This window comes from Haliotis cracherodii, unplaced genomic scaffold (genome assembly GCF_022045235.1).
Source record: "Haliotis cracherodii isolate W230 unplaced genomic scaffold, xgHalCrac1.p SCAF_15, whole genome shotgun sequence".
Taxonomy (NCBI): Eukaryota; Metazoa; Mollusca; class Gastropoda; order Lepetellida; family Haliotidae; genus Haliotis; species Haliotis cracherodii.
In genome coordinates this window covers 22934056-22957597 of record NW_027266270.1, presented here as the reverse complement: position 1 = coordinate 22957597, position 23542 = coordinate 22934056, and the positions used below count along the sequence as shown (strand labels likewise).

The window sequence follows — 23542 nt, the reverse complement described above, 5'->3', positions numbered from 1 at the left end:
ACACCACCATGACACCAGCCACACCACCATGACACCAGACACACCACCATGACAACAGACACACCACCATAACATCAGACACACCACCATGACACCAGACATAACACCAGACACACCACCATAACACCAGACACACCACCATGACACCAGACACACCGCCATGACACCAGACACACCACCATGACAACAAACACACCACCATAACACCAGACACACCACCATAACACCAGACACACCACCATGACACCTGCTACACCACCATGACACCAGACACACCACCATGACACCTGCTACACCACTATGACACCAGACACACCACCATGACACCTGCTACACCACCATGACACCAGACACACCACCATGACACCTGCTACACCACCATGACACCGGACACACCACCATGACACCAGACACACCACCATGACACCTGCTACACCACCATGACACCAGACACACCACCATGACACCAGACACACCACCATGACACCAGACACACCACCACAACTCCAGACACACCACCATGACACCAGACACACCACCACACACACCACCATGACACCAGACACACCACCATGACACCAGACACACCACCATAACACCAGACACACCACCATGACACCAGCCACACCACCAGACACAACACCATGACACCAGACACACCACCATGACACCAGACACACCACCATGACACCAGACACACCACCATGACAACAGACACACCACCATAACATCAGACACACCACCATGACACCAGACATAACACCAGACACACCACCATAACACCAGACACACCACCATGACACCAGACACACCACCATGACACCAGACACACCACCATGACAACAAACACACCACCATAACATCAGACACACCACCATGACACCAGACATAACACCAGACACACCACCATGACACCAGACACACCACCATGACACCAGACACACCACCATGACACCAGACACACCACCATGACACCAGACACACCACCATAACACCAGACACACTACCATAACACCAGACACAACACAATGACACCAGACACACCACCATGACACCAGACACACCACCATGACACCTGCTACACCACCATGACACCAGACACACCACCATGACACCAGACACACCACCACACCTGCTTCACCACCATGACACCAGACACACCACCATGACACCTGCTACACCACCATGACACCAGACACACCACCATAACACCAGACACACTACCATAACACCAGACACAACACAATGACACCAGACACACCACCATGACACCAGACACACCACCATGACACCTGCTACACCACCATGACACCAGACACACCACCATGACACCAGACACACCACCACACCTGCTACACCACCATGACACCTGCTACACCACCATGACACCAGACACACCACCATGACACATGCTACACCACCATGACACCAGACACACCACCATGACACCAGACACACCACCATGACACCAGACACCACCATGACACCAGGTAGATCACCTACACACACCACCATGACACCAGGTAGATCACCTACACACACCACCATGACACCAGACACACCACCATGACACCAGACACACCACCAGACACACCACCATGACACCAGACACACCACCATGACACCAGACACACCACCATGACACCAGGCACACCACCATGACACCAGGCACACCACCATGACACCAGACACACCACCATGACACCAGGTAGATCACCTACACACACCATCCTATCAGGGCACTGGGAACGACACAGATGCTACACTTGTATTACTAACGGGGTGAGAATGATTCAGTGTTGTTTGACTTTAATCTAATTGAATCTAGCCTTGATTAAACCTGACTTGTGGTCATCAATAGCATTGATAATCATTAGGATCTCATTCAATTAAAAAGAGCTCAGGAACTGAATCAGTTTGTCGGTGCCAAGCCCTTTTAATCCTTGCTTTAGTGAACGGAAGTAGGCCTCTGTACGAGCACAAAGATGAATGACTGTTCAGCAATATTTAGGTGTATCATCACTCTGGCACAGACTCAAACTAAAAGGAAGAAACTGTACCTGTCATCACATTCTTATTTAGCAGTTTCAGAAATTTGGGAAGCACACATGATTGTAATAGTATTATGTTGTATTGTAAATGTGTGGTATCCTATTGTAAATGTGTGGCATCCTATTGTAAATGTATGGTATCCAGTTGTAAATGTGTGGCATCCAGTTGTAAATGTGTGGTATCCAGTTATAAATGTATGGTATCCAATTGTAAATGTGTGGCATCCAGTTGTAAATGTGTGGTATCCTATTGTAAATGTGTGTTATCCAGTTGTAAATGTGTGGTATCCAGTTGTAAATGTATGGTATCCAGTTGTAAATGTATGGCATCCAGTTGTAAATGTATGGTATCCAGTTGTTAATGTGTGGTATCCAGTTGTAAATGTATGGAATCCTATTGTAAATGTGTGGTATCCAGTTGTGAATGTGTGGTATCCAGTTGTAAATGTGTGGTATCCTATTGTAAATGTGTGGCATCCAGTTGTAAATGTGTGGTATCCTATTGTAAATGTGTGGTATCCTATTGTAAATGTATGGTATCCTATTGTAAATGTGTAGTATCCAGTTGTAAATGTGTGGTATCCAGTTGTAAATGTGTGGTATCCTATCGTAAATGTATGGTATCCTATTGTAAATGTGTGGTATCCTATCGTAAATGTGTGGTATCCAGTTGTAAATGTGTGGTATCCAGTTGTAAATGTGTGGTATCCTATCGTAAATGTGTGGTATCCTATTGTATAGGCGTGGTATCCAGTTGTAAATGTGTGGTATCCAGTTGTAAATGTATGGTATCCAGTTGTACATGTGTGGTATCCTATTGTATAGGCGTGGTATCCAGTTGTAAATGTGTGGTATCTTATTGTATAGGCGTGGTATCCAGTTGTAAATGGGTGGTATCTTATTGTATAGGCGTGGTATCCAGTTGTAAATGTGTGGTATCTTATTGTATAGGCGTGGTATCCAGTTGTAAATGGGTGGTATCTTATTGTATAGGCGTGGTATCCAGTTGTAAATGGGTGGTATCTTATTGTAAATGTGTGGTATCCAGTTGTAAATTGGTGGTATCTTATTGTATAGGCGTGGTATCCAGTTGTAAATGTCTGGTATCCTATTATGAATGTGTGGCATCCTATTATGAATGTGTGGCATCCTATTGTAAATGTGTGGTATCCAGTTGTAAATGTGTGGTATCTTATTGTATAGGCGTGGTATCCAGTTGTAAATGTGTGGTATCCTATTGTATAGGCATGGTATCCAGTTGTAAATGTGTGGTATCTTATTGTATAGGCGTGGTATCCAGTTGTAAATGTCTGGTATCCAGTTGTAAATGTGTGGTATCCTATTATGAATGTGTGGCATCCTATTGTAAATGTGTGGTATCCTATTGTAAATGTGTGGCATCCTATTGTAAATGTATGGTATCCAGTTGTTAATGTGTGGTATCCTATTGTAAATGTGTGGTATCCAATTGTAAATGTGTGGTATCCAGATGTAAATGTGTGGTATCTTATTGTAAATGTGTGGTATCCTATTATAAATGTCTGGCATCCTATTGTAAATGTGTGGTATCCAATTATAAATATGTAGTATCCTATTATAGATGTGTGGTATCCTGTTGTAAATGGGTTGTGTTGTAAATGAATGGTATCCTATTGAAATATGGGTTGTATGTAAATGTATGGGTTCCTGTTGCAAATGTGTTGTATCGCCTGGAATGTCCACAGTTTAGATATTCACAAACTGCTTTGGAGTCTCATAATATACTTCAAGTAAAAAGGGGGGTTAGGGGTGAGGGGAGGTCAAAAACAAAGAGAAGAGATTGAAGTAAAACACTTTAAATATGTACAATGCAATACCACACATTTGCAATAGGATCCCATACATTTACAATAGGATACCATACATTTAGAATAAAACCAATATTTATAATAGGATGCCACACATTTACAACTTGATACCATACATGAGAATAGGATACCACACATTTTCAACTGGATACCATACATTAACAATAGGATACCATACATTTACAACTGGATACCACACATTTACAATAGGACACCATACATTTACAAGTGGATACCATACATTTACAACTGGAAACCATATATTTACAATAGGATACCATACATTTAAAACTGGATACCACGCATTTACAATAGGATACCATACATTTACAACTGGATACCATGCATTTACAATAGGATACCACACATTAACAACTGGATACCATACATTTACAACTAGATACCATACATTTACAATAGGATGCCATACATTTACAATCGGATACCACACATTTACAACTGGATACCATACATTTACAACTGGATACCATACATTTACAATAGGATACCATACATTTACAACTGGATACCATGCATTTACAATAGGATACCACACATTTACAACTGGATACCATACATTTACAACTGGATACCATACATTTACAATAGGATACCATACATTTACAATAGGATGCCACACATTTACAACTGGATACCACGCATTTACAATAGGATACCATACATTTACAACTGGATACCATACATTTACAACTGGATACCACACATTAACAACTGGATACCATACATTTACAACTGGATACCACACATTAACAACTGGATACCATACATTTACAACTGGATGCCATATATTTACAATAGGATACCACACATTTACAACTGGATACCATACATTTACAACTGGATGCCATACATTTACAATAGGATACCACACATTAACAACTGGATACCATACATTTACAACTGGATGCCATACATTTACAAGAGGATACCACACATTAACACCTGGATACCATACATTTACAACTGGATGCCATACATTTACAATAGGATACGACACGTTAACAAATGGATACCATACATTTACAACTGGATGCCATACATTTACAATAGGATACCACACATTAACAACTGGATACCATACATTTACAACTGGATGCCATACATTTACAATAGGATACCACACATTAACAACTGGATACCATACATTTACAACTGGATGCCATACATTAACAATAGGATACCACACATTAACAACTGGATACCATACATTTACAACTGGATGCCATACATTTACAATCGGATACCACACATTTACAACTGGATACCATACATTTACAACTGGATGCCATACATTTACAATAGGATACCACACATTAACAACTGGATACCATACATTTACAACTGGATGCCATACATTTACAATAGGATACCACACATTAACAACTGGATACCATACATTTACAACTGGATGCCATACATTTACAATAGGATACCACACATTAACAACTGGATACCATACATTTACAACTGGATGCCATACATTTACAATAGGATACCACACATTAACAATGGATACCATACATTTACAATAGGATAAATTACATTGAGAATAAAAAAGTAGTGTTAATCTGACTTTAATAGATACGTAGTGCTAATTTGACTTAAATTAATAGCACACTGGTCCTAATTTGACTTTAATTAATAGCATACTGGTCCTCATTTGACTTTAATTAATAGCATACTAGTCCCAATTTGAGTTTAATTAATAGCATACTGTTCCTAATTTGACTTTAATTAATAGCATACTGGTCCTCATTTGACTTTAATTAATAGCATACTGTTCCTAATTTGACTAATTAATAGCATACTGGTCCTAATTTAACTTTAATTAATAGCATACTGGTCCTCATTTGACTTTAATTAATAGCATACTAGTCCCAATTTGAGTATAATTAATAGCATACTGTTCCTAATTTGACTTTTATTAATAGCATACTGGTCCTCATTTGACTTTAATTAATAGCATACTGTTCCTAATTTGACTTTAATTAATAGCATACTGGTCCTAATTTGACTTTAATTAATAGAATACTAGTCCCAACTTGACTTTAATAGAAAACTAGTCCTAGTCTGACTCTAACTGATAGAAAAGCAGTGCTAGTTTGACTTTAATTTCCCTTTGTTTTGATGCATAGTTGTGTTTGTCTTTGTTGTCAGTGACATCATGTAATTATTGATCCTAAAGTTATCAGGCTAGAATCGTACTGAACATTATCACATCTGGCATACTTTAAGGTGTGCTTCAGAAGCAGAGTAAAACAGGGCTCCAGATAATTTTGTGAGCCATTTAGTATTTACATGTATTATTCACATTGAGTATTTGTAGTTCTCTTTGGGTGTTCAATATATGTTTACTCCATTGGGCCAAGTCTATTAAGTATTCAAAAACCAATAAGAACCAATTTTTAAAATAATTGTGCTTAAAATGCTGTTTGTGGTGGCAACTTGTTCATTGTTCACTGCAGCAGACATCGTTTAAATGATGCCCACTTTCGATCGGCAGATATACATCTGAAAAGGAATATAGGCACTCAAACTGTCCAATTTGGGTACTTACTGTGTTATACTATTGGGTCTTGGGACATATTTCATGTGAATTTCTAATCAAGCAGCTCAAAATTATTTGGGTAAGGGCGATTTATTTTGTGTGTTCACACAATGTAGAGTTAATTTGGATCTTTGAAATGTCAAAAAAACACATTTCTACAACATGCTAGACATAATTAACATGTCACGTATGAATTCTATAATAATTTCAGTGAAGGTACCAACATCATCAACTAATCATGAGATTGAGAATCATGTTTTGAATTTTAACAACTGCTTTATCCGTTTGTTTCCACTCCACTAGGGCTGGACCTAAAATCTCCAAACCCGAGTGTTAATCAGAGGTCCCTGTTTTATTTGAGACTAAACTGGCCATAATAAATGCCAGTGTCGGGCACGAGATGCATGTGTAATTACTGCCCTCACGTCCACGAATAATCACTCATGAGTCGGTGTGAGTCACCTCCCTTTCCTTCCATTCAAGTCCTGCGCGTGCTATTTATTGGATGCTTTTATCATCTCCAATGCATCCATTTTAGACGATGCAACAAATTAGAGAAATATGTTGCTTGCGTCTGATCTCTTTTACGACTATTTGGCCAAGTTTTTTCGGAAATCGTCACGATAAATCACTGTATGAAACATTTTGTTTTGCGACTCGGGACATCCCACTTGATATTTTGTTAATCGTAATTCTACTGAGGTTATTGTCAGTAAATACGGGGGGGTGGGGGATTGTGAAAGAGATGTCAGCTCATTAGGGAGATGTCTTAATGATTTAATGGTATGCAGAGATACATTTGTTCCAGTGCATGAATAGCGAAGATAAAGTAACACACATCTACTATTTAAACATTTCATAAGAACTCCTGTTCAAAATGCACTATTAATTTTGGGCTCATATTTATACTTGTTTAAATTGTCATGAGAAGCAACACGGTTTTCAAGTGGAAGTTAGATGTATACCGGTAATAATAATACTACTACTACTAATAATAATAATAAAATGTTATTTATGAGCAAAACATTTAGACTTATTGCTGTGTTATTGTTTTATTTAATTCATACAAAATCATAGGCCATTGCATACAAATTGCATACATTTGTACAGTTTGTACCATTGGTACTAATCGCAGACACATGCAAAGGCAAGTCAACCTGAAAAATAAACACATGCTTATTATATAGTGTGAATCGTACAATGGACTCTGCTTTTAGAAGATATTTCTTAGGATTATGGAAATGATATTCCTCACTCACTCACTTTCTCACTCACTCACTCTCCCACTCACTCTCCCACTCACTCACTCTCCCACTCACTCACTCACTCACTCTCCCACTCACTCACTCACTCTCCCACTCACTCACTCTCCCACTCACTCACTCACTCTCCCACTCACTCACTCTCCCACTCACTCACTCACTCACTCAGTAAACATCACATTCTATAAACTGGATGGAAAATGCAATATTAATCAACAGTGGCCTAGCAGATAAAGCGTCTGCCTGGAGAGCAGAAGGTCAGTGTTTCAATCTCTGGCCCACATCATACCAAAAGACTTTGAAAGATGGTACTTGTTGTTACCCTATCTGGCGCTCAGCATTAATGGGCTAAAACAAGGACTGGTGGACTGTGTCTTAGTGGGGTATTCATGTCGAACTGAACACACACAGCACAGCACAGCACAGCACAGCACAACACTATACACACAATAATCTTAAATGTGATATTAAGCTCACCCTAACAGTGTTAATGTATAGGTGCAACTAAAACAGGTAGAAAATGCTGATGTATAAAGGTTCAGGGTGTGTCTATTTAATGTTAACTCAGGATGAATTTCAAAAGAGATGTAGATAAAGACCCTAATATTGAAAGTGTTATAGCCTGTTCACAGTTACTTTCTTATGAAGTTAAAAATCTGCCGTTTTCTTTCATCATGTCGATATCAGTCCTAGTTTTGTAATAGATCGTGTGAGAAGTCCAAAACTTGCATGTGTCGGAAGGAAGAAAACTTAGTCATGCGTCGTGAGGAAACATGCCTGATAATTTCCATATGATTACATCCAAGTTTTCCTCAACTTTAAAATTTGACATTTCCAGTGGGCCAAAATGGCCGTTATCCTGCCTCATCCTTTCTTTATTTATCGTTATTTTTGCAACAGTTGATAAGGTCACAACAATTTGCATGACAATTTATGTCACATTGAGACTTATCAGCTTGATAGGGGATGAACAACCCTTGCTACATGCCCAATCAAACCCGCACCAGTTTATTACCTGACCTGGTCACGTCTGCTCCAATTGTAACACAACAGATAGCCATGATAGATATGAAGACACCATAAAACTGACAGGCTATGTTCTCAATGGGAAAAGGAGAGTAGATTGATTCCTGGGGACATGTTGCCACATTTATTTGTCTGTTGGGAACAGCCAAAGAGATATAGAAAATCTATGGAACATCGGCAAGATGCGCCCATGGTCAGGGAGAAAAGCAGACATTGTTTTGGAGCTGATCATTCATGGCAATCTATTGGCATTAGGTTGTTTGTTGATCCTGTTTAAGACTTTGTGTCTAGGATTGGCTGTATACAGAGGATTGAGAAGTACCCATGGTAGTTGCTGAGGTCCATTGATGAAGACTTCTCACGCTGACTATGAAGGCATGGCACTGATAGGGCCATCTATTTGTGGAGGTGATAAATCAGCCGTATTGGCCACGGTCTGGAGCTTCTACACGGATCTTGAGGATAAGAATAAATACTGAGCAGTTATTGTTCGCAAACTGAATCCTGTGGCAGTGCCCTTGAATAGGTTCTTGTCCTTGCCTTACACTTGTTTGATGCTTTACATGTAGTGCAGTGCAGACACTATGAGTGAGTAAGTAAGTGAGTTGGGTTTAATGCTGCTTTGGAAGTGAGTGAGTCGGGTTTAATGCCACTTTGAAAGTGGGTGAGATGGGTTTAATGCCATTTTGAAAATGAGTGAGTTGGGTTTAATGCTGCTTTGAATGTGAGTGAGTTGGGTTTAAAGCCGCTTTGAAAGTGGGTGAGATGGGTTAAATGCCACTTTGGAAGTGGGTGATTTGGGTTTAATGCCACTTTGAAAGTGAGTGTGTTGGGTTTAATGCCTCTTTGAAAGTGAGTGTGTTGGGTTTAATGCCACTTTGGAAGTGGGTGATTTGGGTTTAATGCCGCTTTGAAAGTGGGTGAGATGGGTTTAATGCCATTTTGAAAATGAGTGAGTTGGGTTTAATGCCACTTTGAAAATGAGTGAGTTGGGTTTAATGCCGCTTTGAAAGTGAGTGTTTGGGTTTAAAGCCACTTTGAAAATGAGTGTTTGGGTTTAATGCCACTTTGAAAATGAGTGAGTTGGGTTTAAAGCCACTTTGAAAGTGGGTGAGATGGGTTTAATGCCACTTTGGAAGTGGGTGATTTGGGTTTAATGCCACTTTGAAAGTGAGTGAGTTGGGTTTAATGCGGCTTTGAATGTGAGTGAGTTGGGTTTAATGCCACTTTGAAAGTGGGTGAGTTGGGTTTAATGCTGCTTTGAATGTGAGTGAGTTGGGTTTAATGCCACTTTGAAAGTGGGTGAGTTGGGTTTAATGCCGCTTTGAAAGTGAGTGGGTTTGGTTTAAAGTGGCTTACACAGTATTCCAGTTATATCACAGCGTGTGGGAAAGTCTGTAGTGATGCAGGTCGCTGTGGAGAACCCCATAAAAGATAACCAATCACAAGTCCCACTTGTGGATCCGGAGATCAGGGATTGATGCAGGATCAAAACTTAGTGCCTTAGCAATCAAATAGGGACAAATTTGTTGGTATTCAAAAGTTCTTATAATCTTAATTTCAGAGGTATCGTAATGTTGTATTTAATGCAATCATGTAAAATGAAAGCACTTCCACTTTACTGGTCCTGTTTCCAGTGATAGAGAAGTCACCTTGACCAGGCCATTACATTAGTTAGAAATATTAACATTAATTGAGCATTTTTTATTCCTTTTTTGAATTTTTACTGACATTAGCTGCAGACTTGGGGCCTGCGAGCACTGAGCAGATCTAGATGAAACCAAGGGGTGCTCCCTTTTTTCAGACATCTTACGTGTCAACGTACCATTTGACCTTTCAAAATCCTTGATCCGCCTTACATCCAACCTGAAAAAGGATTGATGTAGAAAAATTGTTTCCAGTAGAAACGGAACAGATTTGTCTTTTTGTGGGAGTTAGTCAAAATCACAAGACAAATGACACCAGTCCAAGTGTTAAATCCAGAGGGCACAACAAGCGCCTGCCATACTGGTTTGTCAAGACGTGGATAAAAAAACCTCTTCATTTGTGTTTCCTGCCTCCAATTGTTTCAGGTCGTACATCTCCTTCGACATCCTGCGGCGGGTGATGACTCACTACTTCAACTATGACGTCTTCTACGCCATGAACATCACTGACATCGATGACAAGGTACCACAAAAACGTTCTACAAATTCCACTTACTTATTACCACATTACTGAACTTATATAAATCAGAGGAGAAAAAATTCATATCTACTCTCACAGATTTATGGATGACCTGCTCTCACACATCTTTTCTTGAGATCAGAAGTTTATGAAATTGCTTTGATGACTTTTGATACAGATAATTCATTTATTTATTATCCTGAAACTCAGTTTTGGGTGTAAAATCAGAATTCATGACAATATAACAGTGAAATATGTATCAGCCATGCTGTCGTAGTTGTGAGTTGATGTTCCTCATGAACAACAACTGATGGAGCCTGAAGGAATTTCATGGAATGTGTATCCTGAACAAAACTAGTTTTCTATGCAACAATTTGTGCCTAATTCTGCCTAGCCATGGCCCCAATTAACCAGGGGGTCTCTCTGACGATGCTCCTATCTGCTGTCGGACCAACCATCGCCACAAACCATTTCTTCTTCCTTACTCTTGGCACCATTCTTTTTCTAGCCAATCAGAAATTAATCTCTATTATTCATTGTAGGGATTGAATTAATCCCAATAACGGGGAATGTTTTCTGTGATCACTCGAGCCAATCTTCAAGCAAGAAGACGACTGATGTTAATGAGACGATAATGCCACCAGCTTCTCAGGCGAAAAAGAAAAAATTGAAAATCTCCTGAGAGTGCTTTAGTTTTGTAGACTAATAACGTCGCGGCTTGTTTGCTGAGATTTGTTAGATAGTCTGAAAAAGGTTTAATCTAAATGCCCAACTTGTTTTATATTCAGTTTAGGAAGTGTTTGATAGCTGCTTTGCCATCTTGTCCACAGTTCCTATGAATAATCATAGTGGCAAATACTGCTACTTCACAGAAAGTCATTATGGAAGAAAAAGGGTCCACAGTTAATAGAGGACAATCACTGATTGGTCATAATTGTGTAAATATTTGTGATATGACCTTCCCCTTTATGCGTGCTCTCAATCTATTTTATCGTGGTAAGATCTCTAATCATGTGGTCAGGTGATAATTGTCCTTCGCTACGAGCTGATAAGTTGGCACTATGTAAATCCGCAAACTGGTGATCTTTAATAAGAGTGCATTTCAAGCCAGTTGATTGAAATATAATGAATATGGATACAGATAGATTAAGAATTAATGTGCTGCAGAAGAAAAGCAGCAGACATTTGCATAAATTGTCTGCAATTAACATTCCTAGTCTTTCCCATTTACAGGAAGGAATTTCAAATTTACTTTTTTTTCACTTAGCTATGATTGAAAAAATCAAAATGACAGCTGAAGTTAACGTGTGAAAATCTTTATTTTCTCATCAATTTTACATATTTCTTTCTCCAGTGGGATTTTTTCTTTTATTTGTCAGTTACATGATAGATGTCTTCAAGAAGGAAATTAGTTTAATGTTTGTAATTTGATTTTGAAATATGAATTTGCATGCATGTGATAACTTCTACATTAGAAGAGATGGCGGTCTATGTTTTTAAAGTTCCTGTGGGCATTAACCATCCCTTTCTTTTTTTAGTGAGAGTTGTTTAATTTACCTTCAATAAATGTTCATTTTCTTCCTCATCAACTACTAAAAGCCCAATCACATCTTTAGAAAGAATGTAAGTTATGACTGTGTGTTTTGTCAATTGGATTTGAGTATGCTTTGCATCAAGGGAACTGCAGCAATCACATCGTCATTATGTGATAAATTGTAAAATGACAGCTTGTTCCAGCTTTGTGAAATTTCCGATATTTTAACCGACCATATAGAATGTGTGACAGCAAGGTTAAACATAAACAGCTCTGTCTATTCTATACAGGATTACGAACCTGGGCCCATTCCACAAAGCGATTTTTAGCGCCACTGTCGTAAGTCTATGTTTATGTATAGCCGTCTTACCGCTAAGATCAATAAGTGGAATGGTGGCCAGTATTCTTCCAAAATACTATTACATTTACACAACATGCACCAAGCAAATTTTGCACATGCAAAATTTGTATTATTTGCTTTGAAAAAGCAAAATAATTTTCTTAAGGATGTTCAGTTATATATAAGCATAAGATATTGTCACATTTTCTCATCTATGTCATGTATGAATACAAGATCAATTTGGGTTTTGTACTTACAGCGCTCTTGTCAAGCAAAGCACAATAATGCTCTGCACGTGAGTGAGTGAGTAAGTGAGTATGGTTTTACGCCGCTTTTAGCAATATTCCAGCAATATCACGGCGGGGGACACCAGAAATGGGCTTCACACATTGTACCCATGTCGGGAGTCGAACCCGGGTCTTCGGCATGACGAGCGAACGCTAGGCTAACCGACCGACCCGCACGTGTATGAAGGGTGGGTGACTCCTTGATGTGAATATAACACTATCAATAACATAATAACACTGTCAATAACACTATCAATTACACTATCAATAACACTGTCAAAAACCAACAGTGCTGAAAATACATGAAATACGTATACATGAGTGTCACATGGCTTTCTTTAATACTGAGACTTACATTAGGCCATATTTTTTAAATGGTTTACAAGACCGACAATAAACCTGACATAGAAATTATATAAAATTACTTTTGACAAGTTATATTTTCTCGACTGTTTTACAATTAGGGGGTATGGATGACCCATTTTTCCCTTTCCAAATATGCATCTCTTAGCGTGCCAGAAGCCTATGATAAATGGGGGGCAAGGGTGATCCAGAAGTATATTGCAGAGTTGTGTCCCTTAGGCGTGCCAGAAACCTATGATCATGAATCAACCCAGATTCATCTGATTATGTTTCTTGGTTTCAGGGTTTTACCTTGACTTACAAGGCTCGGAGTCTACAGGACCCCAATAATTAATTTTCCAGATCTGGAAATATGAAGTCCAGTAAAGTATTGCAATGGAGTGGGGCACTCTACTGTAAAAATTTATAATGACTAGAATTACAGGACCTATTTGTTGTCAAGAATTTGGTGCAATGAATATTGTGCATCCCTTGGATGCATGATATTTTCTTTCCTGCTTCAATTTTTTACATTTGTGCATACTGGGTGCACATTTCTGCATCGCGTGAAACCCTGTGGTTTGTCAGCACCATGCCAATGCTCATGGTTTTCACAGGGCACGGGTGTCCTATTCGTCAAAGGCTCCGCAATTCGCCTTGCAGAGTTGCATCCCTTTGATACGCCAGAAACCTATGATTGTTGGTTCAAATCCCGTCTCTCCCCGTTTATGTTTTTAGGTCTGTTGCCACAATACCTATGCTCGTGGGTTTCACCAAAGCGGTAAACATCTGAGACCTGCATCACTTTGGGCTAACCTCCTACATCAGGGTCACTGGATTGTCTGGTCCAGACTCGATTATTTACAGACCGACCTCATATAGCTGGAATATTGCTGAGTGCAGCGTTAAACAACAAACCAACCAACCAACCAATCCTACATCAGGCTGACACGCTGTGATACAACCGAAATACTGATAGAAGCGGTGTTAAACCCACCGACTCACTCACTCATGGCTCAGTGGTAAATGTCTAAGACTGATATTACTTCGTCTTTGCTTGTCAGGCTGACTCTCCTGGATATAACTGAAATACTGATCAACACAGAATTAAACCCAACTCACTCACTCACTCACTCACTCACTCACCACTGTTTCAGATCATTGTCCGTGCCCGCCAGAACTACCTTTACGACCAGTATGTGGGTCAAGGTCACAGCCCTGAGAAGATACTGGCCGATATCAAAGAAGCAATGGGCGTAGGTTCTTGTTTAATCATTGAGACATCTACATTATTTTATTCCTCCACATGTATCAAACAACAGAATAAAATTAAAAATGTATTACAGATCAACACTTTTTTAATGTCCAGTGTATCTAAAATTGAAGGTATCCTTTATTGGACCCAAAAGATATCATTTCTTTCTTACAGCCATTTCAAGCCAAAATATTGGCCGAAACTGACCCTGACAAAAAGGTCATGTTGGAGAAAATGAAGGTGAAGGTCTCAAATGCTGTAGGCGTCATGGAGACCTCAATGAACAATGGTGGGAGCTTGGATGATGCTAGAGAGGTACGGCTTGATCATGATCAAAACAGGCAGAGCTAGGAGGTTCACTTTTTTAATTTGTAACTTCAGTGGAGGTGTTCCTATACTTATCTTTCATGCTATGACAGATAGCTAGTCATACGAAAAAATCGAGTGTTCTTAAACTTCTTTTGAGTAGTATATCTGCATGTTAAAAACGGTTTCAGGAAACTACTACCGGGGGGTATAAGAGCATGTGTGTCAGTAATTGAGGGCTAAGCAAACTGATTATTATAACAACATGTCCTTTGCAAATTCTGCTTGCCTTCAAAACCACAGTGAAGTCATCTATAGAAGTTTGTATTTTCTTGTCAAAGAACATGTTTCTGCTGGTTACTGCTGCTAGACCAGCAGTGAAGTGAATTCCTGTGTCATTTGTTGTGATATATGTTTCAATCCAAAGTCAAATGCTGTCATGTAGCGTACCAGACCCGTGAAGGTCCTTGCTAGAAAAGGTCTTCAGCAACCCTTGCTTGCCGTAAGGAGCGACTATGCATGTCGTAAGAGGCGACTAATGGGACTGGTTGATGCATATCATCATATCCCACTTGCATGGATCGATGCTCATAATGTCAATCACTGGATTGTCTGGTCCAGACTCGATTATTTACAGACACCATCATATAGCTGGAATATTGCTGAGTGCAGCTCAAACATCAAACAAACAAACAAACAAACAAACTGTAATTTAACTATCCCTTCTTCATGTCAGTGGTGGCACTGCAATTCACTGTGTGGAGTTTCTTGACTCAGGGACTAGGAGGCACGGGTGGCCCAGTCGTCTAAGGCGCCGCCATTCGCTGTGCAGAGATGCATCCCTTGGACACGCCAGAAACCTATGATTGTGGGTTCGAATCCCGGTTCGCTCTGATTATGTTTCTAGTTTTGTCAGCACCATACCCGTGCTCGTGGGTTTCATCAAAGTGGTCAACGTCTGAGACCTGCATCACTTTGGGCTTTCCTTCCACATTAAGCTGACACGCTGCGATATAACTGTAATACTGTTAAAAGCAGCGTTAAACCCAACTCACTCAGGGACTGGTCATTTATTACGAGAAATCTCAACTGAAAGCAGAGTCCGTTGTATGATTCTGACAACATCATAAACAAGTGTTAATAAATTACCATCAAATAGTGATGATACCAGGTGTTTTAGAAAAGGTGAGTGTATCCTGCCTCGGTGGCACTCATCACAAACACATGCAAAGGCATGTCAATTGTTCACCTGAAAAACATGGGAACACAATAGGGAATTGCATCGGCCATCAGACTGCAACCTTTACAATCTTTCAAAGAGTCCCTTGATGCTGCTAATACTCTTTAGGAGTTTGCGAACATGCTCCTGCAATATCTGCACTGGAGTTGAGTTTAAGAGTGATATGGACTTTCAGTGCTTGCAACATGAGAATGAGGTCCATGCACCTGCAGGAGGCGGCTGCTAACTGACTTATACCACGTGGGCCGCAAAGATGATGCTGGGGTCGTTACGTAGGATAACAACCTACCAAAACAATGGACGTGACACACCCTGGTGTGCCTTGCTGAGGTCTTAAAGACTTGCGTCTAAAATTTGCAGCATATTTTCTTCGTTCATGTTGCAGAGTCTCCTGAAGAATGCGAAGGACGTGATGGCGGAATGGCTTGACAAGGCCTCTGGTTCAACTGTGTCGGACAACTCCATCTTCTCGGACCTTCCCAGACACTGGGAGGAGGAGTTTCACAATGACATGGAGGCCCTTAATGTAAGCTTGAGCCAATACCTGAATAGTGTTATCATGGCCTTCTTATCAATACAATTATATTAGTCATAACTCTTCTAGTTCCATTTAGACCGCCTCCGTGGTCTAATGGTAGAGCATCCACCCAGGGAGCGGAAGGTCCTAGGTTCGATACCTGTCCGCGTCATACCAAAAGACGTTAAAAGATGGTACTTGTTGTTACCCTGTCTGGCGCTCGGCATTAAGGGGCTAAAACAAGGACTGGTCGGGTTGGAGGCAGTATACTGTGTCTGAGTGGGGTATTCATGTCATACTGCGGCATGGTATCTCGGTGAGCTAGCACTATAAATCGGCATCAGTCCGGACTAGTACAAGCAGACACACACACATACACATGCATGCGCGTCGCTATATAAGTGCATATAATCTTGGACGCGACGTTAAACCCCATTTCACCTCACCTAACCCAGTATATACAAGTTGGTTCTCTGAGCCAACTTTAGATCCTATAATTGCAGCAGTCAGAAGGACAAGGTACACATAATGACCATTTTTCATAGAATCTGCATTATTTACAATTTGACCAACCACCGTTGATGCTCCCACGCTCGCGATAGCAAAAACCTTATTTATACAACTACAATAAATATGACTTTTAGCGAGTCAGTGTATGGCATTTATGATATATATAGCCATTCTCTAACCGCTAAAGTTCATTTCAAGGCGTCAGTTGCAGTAATATGGTTGTGGTTGCTATAAATAACGGTGAGTTGTGCGATCTTCCGATCACTTCACATACGATTTCGCCAAATGAATATAAACAATATTAATGAAGTTTTGAATAAGATTAATAAAATAGATTACAAACATCAGTCCAGATATATTATGAACTCGTTTTATAACCAGACAGTGTAATTACTTGAATAATATGCATACTTCAGTACGGATTTGTTGACAGTATTTCCGGTGTCATGTGCTCACAGTAATGTCTTTGTGTTGGGGAAAAAACATCAAAACTCTTCATATACTCTTGTATAAGATGACCCCCCCACCCCCTTAATAGTTTCTTAATTCTAGGTACGAAAAACTCGCCTTATACACAGCAATATACGGTAAGAAATAAGGAAAATATGAAAGAAATCATCGTGAAAGCTATATGATGTGTTCATAGGAAGATTTTTATCTTCCCCAGTCCGAAAGAGCAAGCTGAGCTTATGCCACACCATGGCGTCTGTTGTCCGTCCGTCCATCCGTTGTCAGTACATCAACAATTGATTCAACCTAATTCTTCTTCTGAACCATTAATTGGAAATTAACGAAATTTGACTGGAAGCATCCCTAGGCGTTGGGGATTCAAAATTGTACAAATGGTGGGGCTGACCCCCAAGGGGCTGAGGGGCGGGGCAGGGCCAAATAGGGGTAATTTGTTTTAACATGTTTTAAACGACTTCTTCTCTGGAACTAAGAGATAGATATCAACCATATTTGGTTTGAAGCATTCTCTGGTGGTGAAAATTCAAAATTGAACAAATTGAAGGGCTGATCACACACACACACACACACACACACACACACACACACACACACACACACACACACACACACACACACACACACACACACACACACACACACACACACACACACCACCCCCACCCCCACCACCCAAGCAGCTTAGGGGCGGGGCGAAATAGGGGTAATTTTACATCATTGCTTTAAATGACTTCTTCTCTGGAACTGAGAGATGGACATCAACAATATTTGTTTGGATGTATTCTACTTGTTTGAAAGTAGATCCCTCCTCCTTCTCCCTCTCCTCTTCCTTCCTACTCAGGCTTAGGGGAGGGGCCAAAAAGAGTACTTGGACACAGTTAAGAACCCCGCCGTATAACCATATGTACAATTGCTGAGTATAATGAGAGGAATGCACATATGCTACCAGGACTGGCCCTTCTGTTCATCTGTCTGGCTCTCCCAAAGGAGTTAGAACCTTGACCATAACATGCAAACCGATATTATCCCCACCCTGTAATAAACAGATACATTGTATACATTTGTTTGTTATGAAGAGAATAATACATTAATGCCAATAGGATTCGCCCAGGGGTCCAGCCTTGCGTCTGGAAACTTTGATCCTTGATTATTACATGGAAACGGTTCATATCTTTATGGGGGGCAGGGGTCGCCCAGTCGTCTAAAGTGCTGCGATTTACTGTGCAGAGTTGCGTCCCTTGGGCACGCCCAAAACCTATGATTGTGGGTTCAAATCCAGGTTCGCCCCGATTATGTTTCTAGGTTTGTCAGCATCATACCCGTGCTCATGGGTTTCATCAAAGTGGTAAACGTCTGAGACCTGCATCACTTGGGGCTTGCCTCCCACATTAAGCTGGCTCGCCGCGATATAACTGGAATGATGTGAAAAGCGGTGTTAAACCCAGCTCACTCACTCACTCACTCACTCAGATCTTTATGCTACATTTGTATGTAGAGAAATACACGTTCATGCAGTAAGATTTGCCATCAACCCATTTTACATGCTGAAAGTCAAAATTACAAAATATTTGCAGTATTATATACATGTACAATGCAAATGTATATTTTGTCATGATTGCGTAAATATCCAGGTAGCGATACAGGCCCTATGGGCCTCTTGTTGCACTTACATCACATGAATGTTTTGGACTTCAAACAACTTTACTGCTTTGGGAACTTTTGTTTCAAGAAGAGTTGTCATCGCTTTACAATACAAAAGCAATCTGCCTTGTTTAAAAATCTGATTGAGATAGCTGGGAATGGTTTTTTTTAATATAACCAAACACTCATTGCTCTCTGATGCCATGGTCTGGGAAATAATTTTGTAAAGTTTGTTAAATATTCTGAACTCTCTTTCAAAATAGGAAAATATTTTTATTTAAAATACAGACACAAAATGTTGAAACTCTGATATGAATATTTGATTGAGGAAATCTGTGTTTTGTTTGAGACATATCACTTGTCATATTTAAAAAAATTATTTCTTGGGGTTTGTGAAGGGAAATTCTGGGTCCTCCCCATCCCATTCTATGAGACAGTGAGGAACCAACACGATAAATAATGCACAAGGCAGGCCAACCAACATGGCTGTCTGTCAACTTCAGGTCAGGGGGTCTGGCTGGATAATTCAGTGTGATTGTGTAGCTGTTTGAACTTGAAATGTTGAACATGATGATAATGTTGCTTGCTTGTGTCATAGGTTTAGGAACTTGGTGAGATGAGGAGGATGGGTCTTATGTCGTGTCGCGTCACATTCAAGATTATTGCACTTATGTAGGAGGGGGATGGGGGTGGTGTGGCTGCTTGTACCAGTCTAGACTATCCCGTTTCATGGCGCTAGCCAACCGAGATACCATGCTGCAAATACACATGGACTCCCCACTCAGACACAGTATACTGACTCGGAGCCGACCAGTCCTTGTTTTGTCCCCTCTATGCTGACTCAGAGCCGACCAGTCCTTGTTTCGACCAGTCCTTGTTTCGACCAGTCCTTGTTTTGTCCCCTCTATGCTGACTCAGAGCCGACCAGTCCTTGTTTTGTCCCCTCTATGCTAACTCAGAACCGACCAATCCTTGTTTTGTCCCCTCTATGCTGACTCAGAGCCGACCAGTCCTTGTTTTGTCCCCTCTATGCTAACTCAGAACCGACCAATCCTTGTTTTGTCCCCTCTATGCTGACTCAGAGCCGACCAGTCCTTGTTTTGTCCCCTCTGTGCTGACTCAGAGCCGACCAGTCCTTGTTTTGTCCCCTCTATGCTGACTCAGAGCCGACCAGTCCTTGTTTTGTCCCCTCTATGCTGACTCGGAGCCAACAAGTCCTTGTTTTGTCCCCTCTATGCTGACTCAGAGCCGACCAGTCCTTGTTTTGTCCCCTCTGTGCTGACTCAGAGCCGACCAGTCCTTGTTTTGTCCCCTCTGTGCTGACTCAGAACCGACCAGTCCTTGTTTTGTCCCCTCTATGCTGACTCAGAGCCGACCAGTCCTTGTTTTGTCCCCTCTATGCTGACTCAGAGCTGACCAGTCCTTGTTTTATCCCCTCTATGCTGACTCAAGCCGACCAGTCCTTGTTTTGTCCCCTCTATGCTGACTCAGAGCTGACCAGTCCTTGTTTTGTCCCCTCTATGCTGACTCAGAGCCGACCAGTCCTTGTTTCGACCAGTCCTTGTTTCGACCAGTCCTTGTTTTGTCCCCTCTATGCTGACTCGGAGCTGACCAGTCCTTGTTTTGTCCCCTCTATGCTGACTCAGAGCCGACCAGTCCTTGTTTCGACCAGTCCTTGTTTTGTCCCCTCTATGCTGACTCGGAGCTGACCAGTCCTTGTTTTGTCCCCTCTATGCTGACTCAGAACCGACCAGTCCTTGTTTCGACCAGTCCTTGTTTCGACCAGTCCTTGTTTCGACCAGTCCTTGTTTTGTCCCCTCTATGCTGACTCAGAGCCGACCAGTCCTTGTTTCGACCAGTCCTTGTTTTGTCCCCTCTATGCTGACTCAGAGCCGACCAGTCCTTGTTTCGACCAGTCCTTGTTTTGTCCCCTCTATGCTGACTCAGAGCCGACCAGTCCTTGTTTCGACCAGTCCTTGTTTCGACCAGTCCTTGTTTCGACCAGTCCTTGTTTCGACCAGTCCTTGATTTGTCCAGTCCTTGTTTTGTCCCCTCTATGCTGACTCAGAGCCGACCAGTCCTTGTTTCGACCAGTCCTTGTTTTGTCCAGTCCTTGTTTTGTCCCCTCTATGCTGACTCAGAGCTGACCAGTCCTTGTTTTGTCCCCTCTATGCTGACTCAGAGCCGACCAGTCCTTGTTTCGACCAGTCCTTGTTTTGTCCAGTCCTTGTTTTGTCCCCTGTATGCTGACTCAGAGCTGACCAGTCCTTGTTTCGACCAGTCCTTGTTTTGTCCCCTCTATGCTGACTCAGAGCCGACCAGTCCTTGTTTCGACCAGTCCTTGTTTTGTCCAGTCCTTGTTTTGTCCCCTCTATGCTGACTCAGAGCTGACCAGTCCTTGTTTCGACCAGTCCTTGTTTTGTCCCCTCTATGCTGACTCAGAGCCGACCAGTCCTTGTTTCGACCAGTCCTTGTTTCGACCAGTCCTTGTTTTGTCCCCTGTATGCTGACTCAGAGCTGACCAGTCCTTGTTTCGACCAGTCCTTGTTTTGTCCCCTCTATGCTGACTCAGAGCCGACCAGTCCTTGTTTCGACCAGTCCTTGTTTCGACCAGTCCTTGTTTTGTCCCCTCTATGCTGACTCAGAGCCGACCAGTCCTTGTTTCGACCAGTCCTTGTTTTGTCCCCTCTATGCTGACTCAGAGCCGACCAGTCCTTGTTTTGTCCCCTCTATGCCGACTCAGAGCCGACCAGTCCTTGTTTCGACCAGTCCTTGTTTTGTCCAGTCCTTGTTTTGTCCCCTCTATGCTGACTCAGAGCTGACCAGTCCTTGTTTTGTCCCCTCTATGCTCACTCAGAGCCGACCAGTCCTTGTTTCGACCAGTCCTTGTTTTGTCCAGTCCTTGTTTTGTCCCCTGTATGCTGACTCAGAGCTGACCAGTCCTTGTTTCGACCAGTCCTTGTTTTGTCCCCTCTATGCTGACTCAGAGCCGACCAGTCCTTGTTTCGACCAGTCCTTGTTTTGTCCCCTGTATGCTGACTCAGAGCTGACCAGTCCTTGTTTCGACCAGTCCTTGTTTTGTCCCCTCTATGCTGACTCAGAGCCGACCAGTCCTTGTTTCGACCAGTCCTTGTTTCGACCAGTCCTTGTTTTGTCCCCTCTATGCTGACTCAGAGCCGACCAGTCCTTGTTTCGACCAGTCCTTGTTTTGTCCCCTCTATGCTGACTCAGAGCCGACCAGTCCTTGTTTTGTCCAGTCCTTGTTTTGTCCCCTCTATGCTGACTCAGAGCCGACCAGTCCTTGTTTCGACCAGTCCTTGTTTTGTCCCCTCTATGCTGACTCAGAGCCGACCAGTCCTTGTTTCGACCAGTCCTTGTTTTGTCCCCTCTATGCTGACTCAGAGCCGACCAGTCCTTGTTTCGACCAGTCCTTGTTTTGTCCCCTCTATGCTGACTCAGAACCGACCAGTCCTTGTTTCGACCAGTCCTTGTTTTGTCCCCTCTATGCTGACTCAGAGCCGACCAGTCCTTGTTTCGACCAGTCCTTGTTTTGTCCCCTCTATGCTGACTCAGAGCCGACCAGTCCTTGTTTCGACCAGTCCTTGTTTTGTCCCCTCTATGCTGACTCAGAGCCGACCAGTCCTTGTTTTGTCCCCTCTATGCTGACTCAGAGCCGACCAGTCCTTGTTTTGTCCCCTCTATGCTGACTCAGAGCCGACCAGTCCTTGTTTCGACCAGTCCTTGTTTTGTCCCCTCTATGCTGACTCAGAACCGACCAGTCCTTGTTTCGACCAGTCCTTGTTTTGTCCCCTCTATGCTGACTCAGAGCCGACCAGTCCTTGTTTTGTCCCCTCTATGCTGACTCAGAGCCGACCAGTCCTTGTTTTGTCCCCTCTATGCTGACTCAGAGCCGACCAGTCCTTGTTTTGTCCCCTCTATGCTGACTCAGAGCCGACCAGTCCTTGTTTTGTCCCCTCTATGCTGACCAGTCCTTGTTTTGTCCAGTCCTTGTTTTGTCCCCTCTATGCTGACCAGTCCTTGTTTCGACCAGTCCTTGTATCGACCAGTCCTTGTTTTGTCCCCTCTATGCCGAGTGCCTGTCAGCAGAAGAACAAGAACTATCTTTTAATATCTTTTGGTCTGACACAACTGAGGATCGAACCACCAACCTACCTCTTTCC

The 23542-nt window shown here is 41.8% G+C and overlaps 1 protein-coding gene across 3 annotated transcripts in view; it reads left to right on the top strand.

Annotated features, from left to right (window-relative positions):
• The window catches only part of LOC139462392 (cysteine--tRNA ligase, cytoplasmic-like), a 279723-nt gene that overhangs the window by 222526 nt on the left and 33655 nt on the right, over nucleotides 1–23542 (top strand). For all 3 annotated transcript variants that reach the window (XM_071244073.1, XM_071244074.1, XM_071244075.1), the window contains 4 exons: nucleotides 10828–10924; nucleotides 14582–14680; nucleotides 14854–14994; nucleotides 16611–16751. In XM_071244073.1, coding sequence (XP_071100174.1) covers nucleotides 10828–10924; nucleotides 14582–14680; nucleotides 14854–14994; nucleotides 16611–16751 — 478 coding nt within the window. The remainder of the gene's footprint in view (nucleotides 1–10827; nucleotides 10925–14581; nucleotides 14681–14853; nucleotides 14995–16610; nucleotides 16752–23542) is intronic.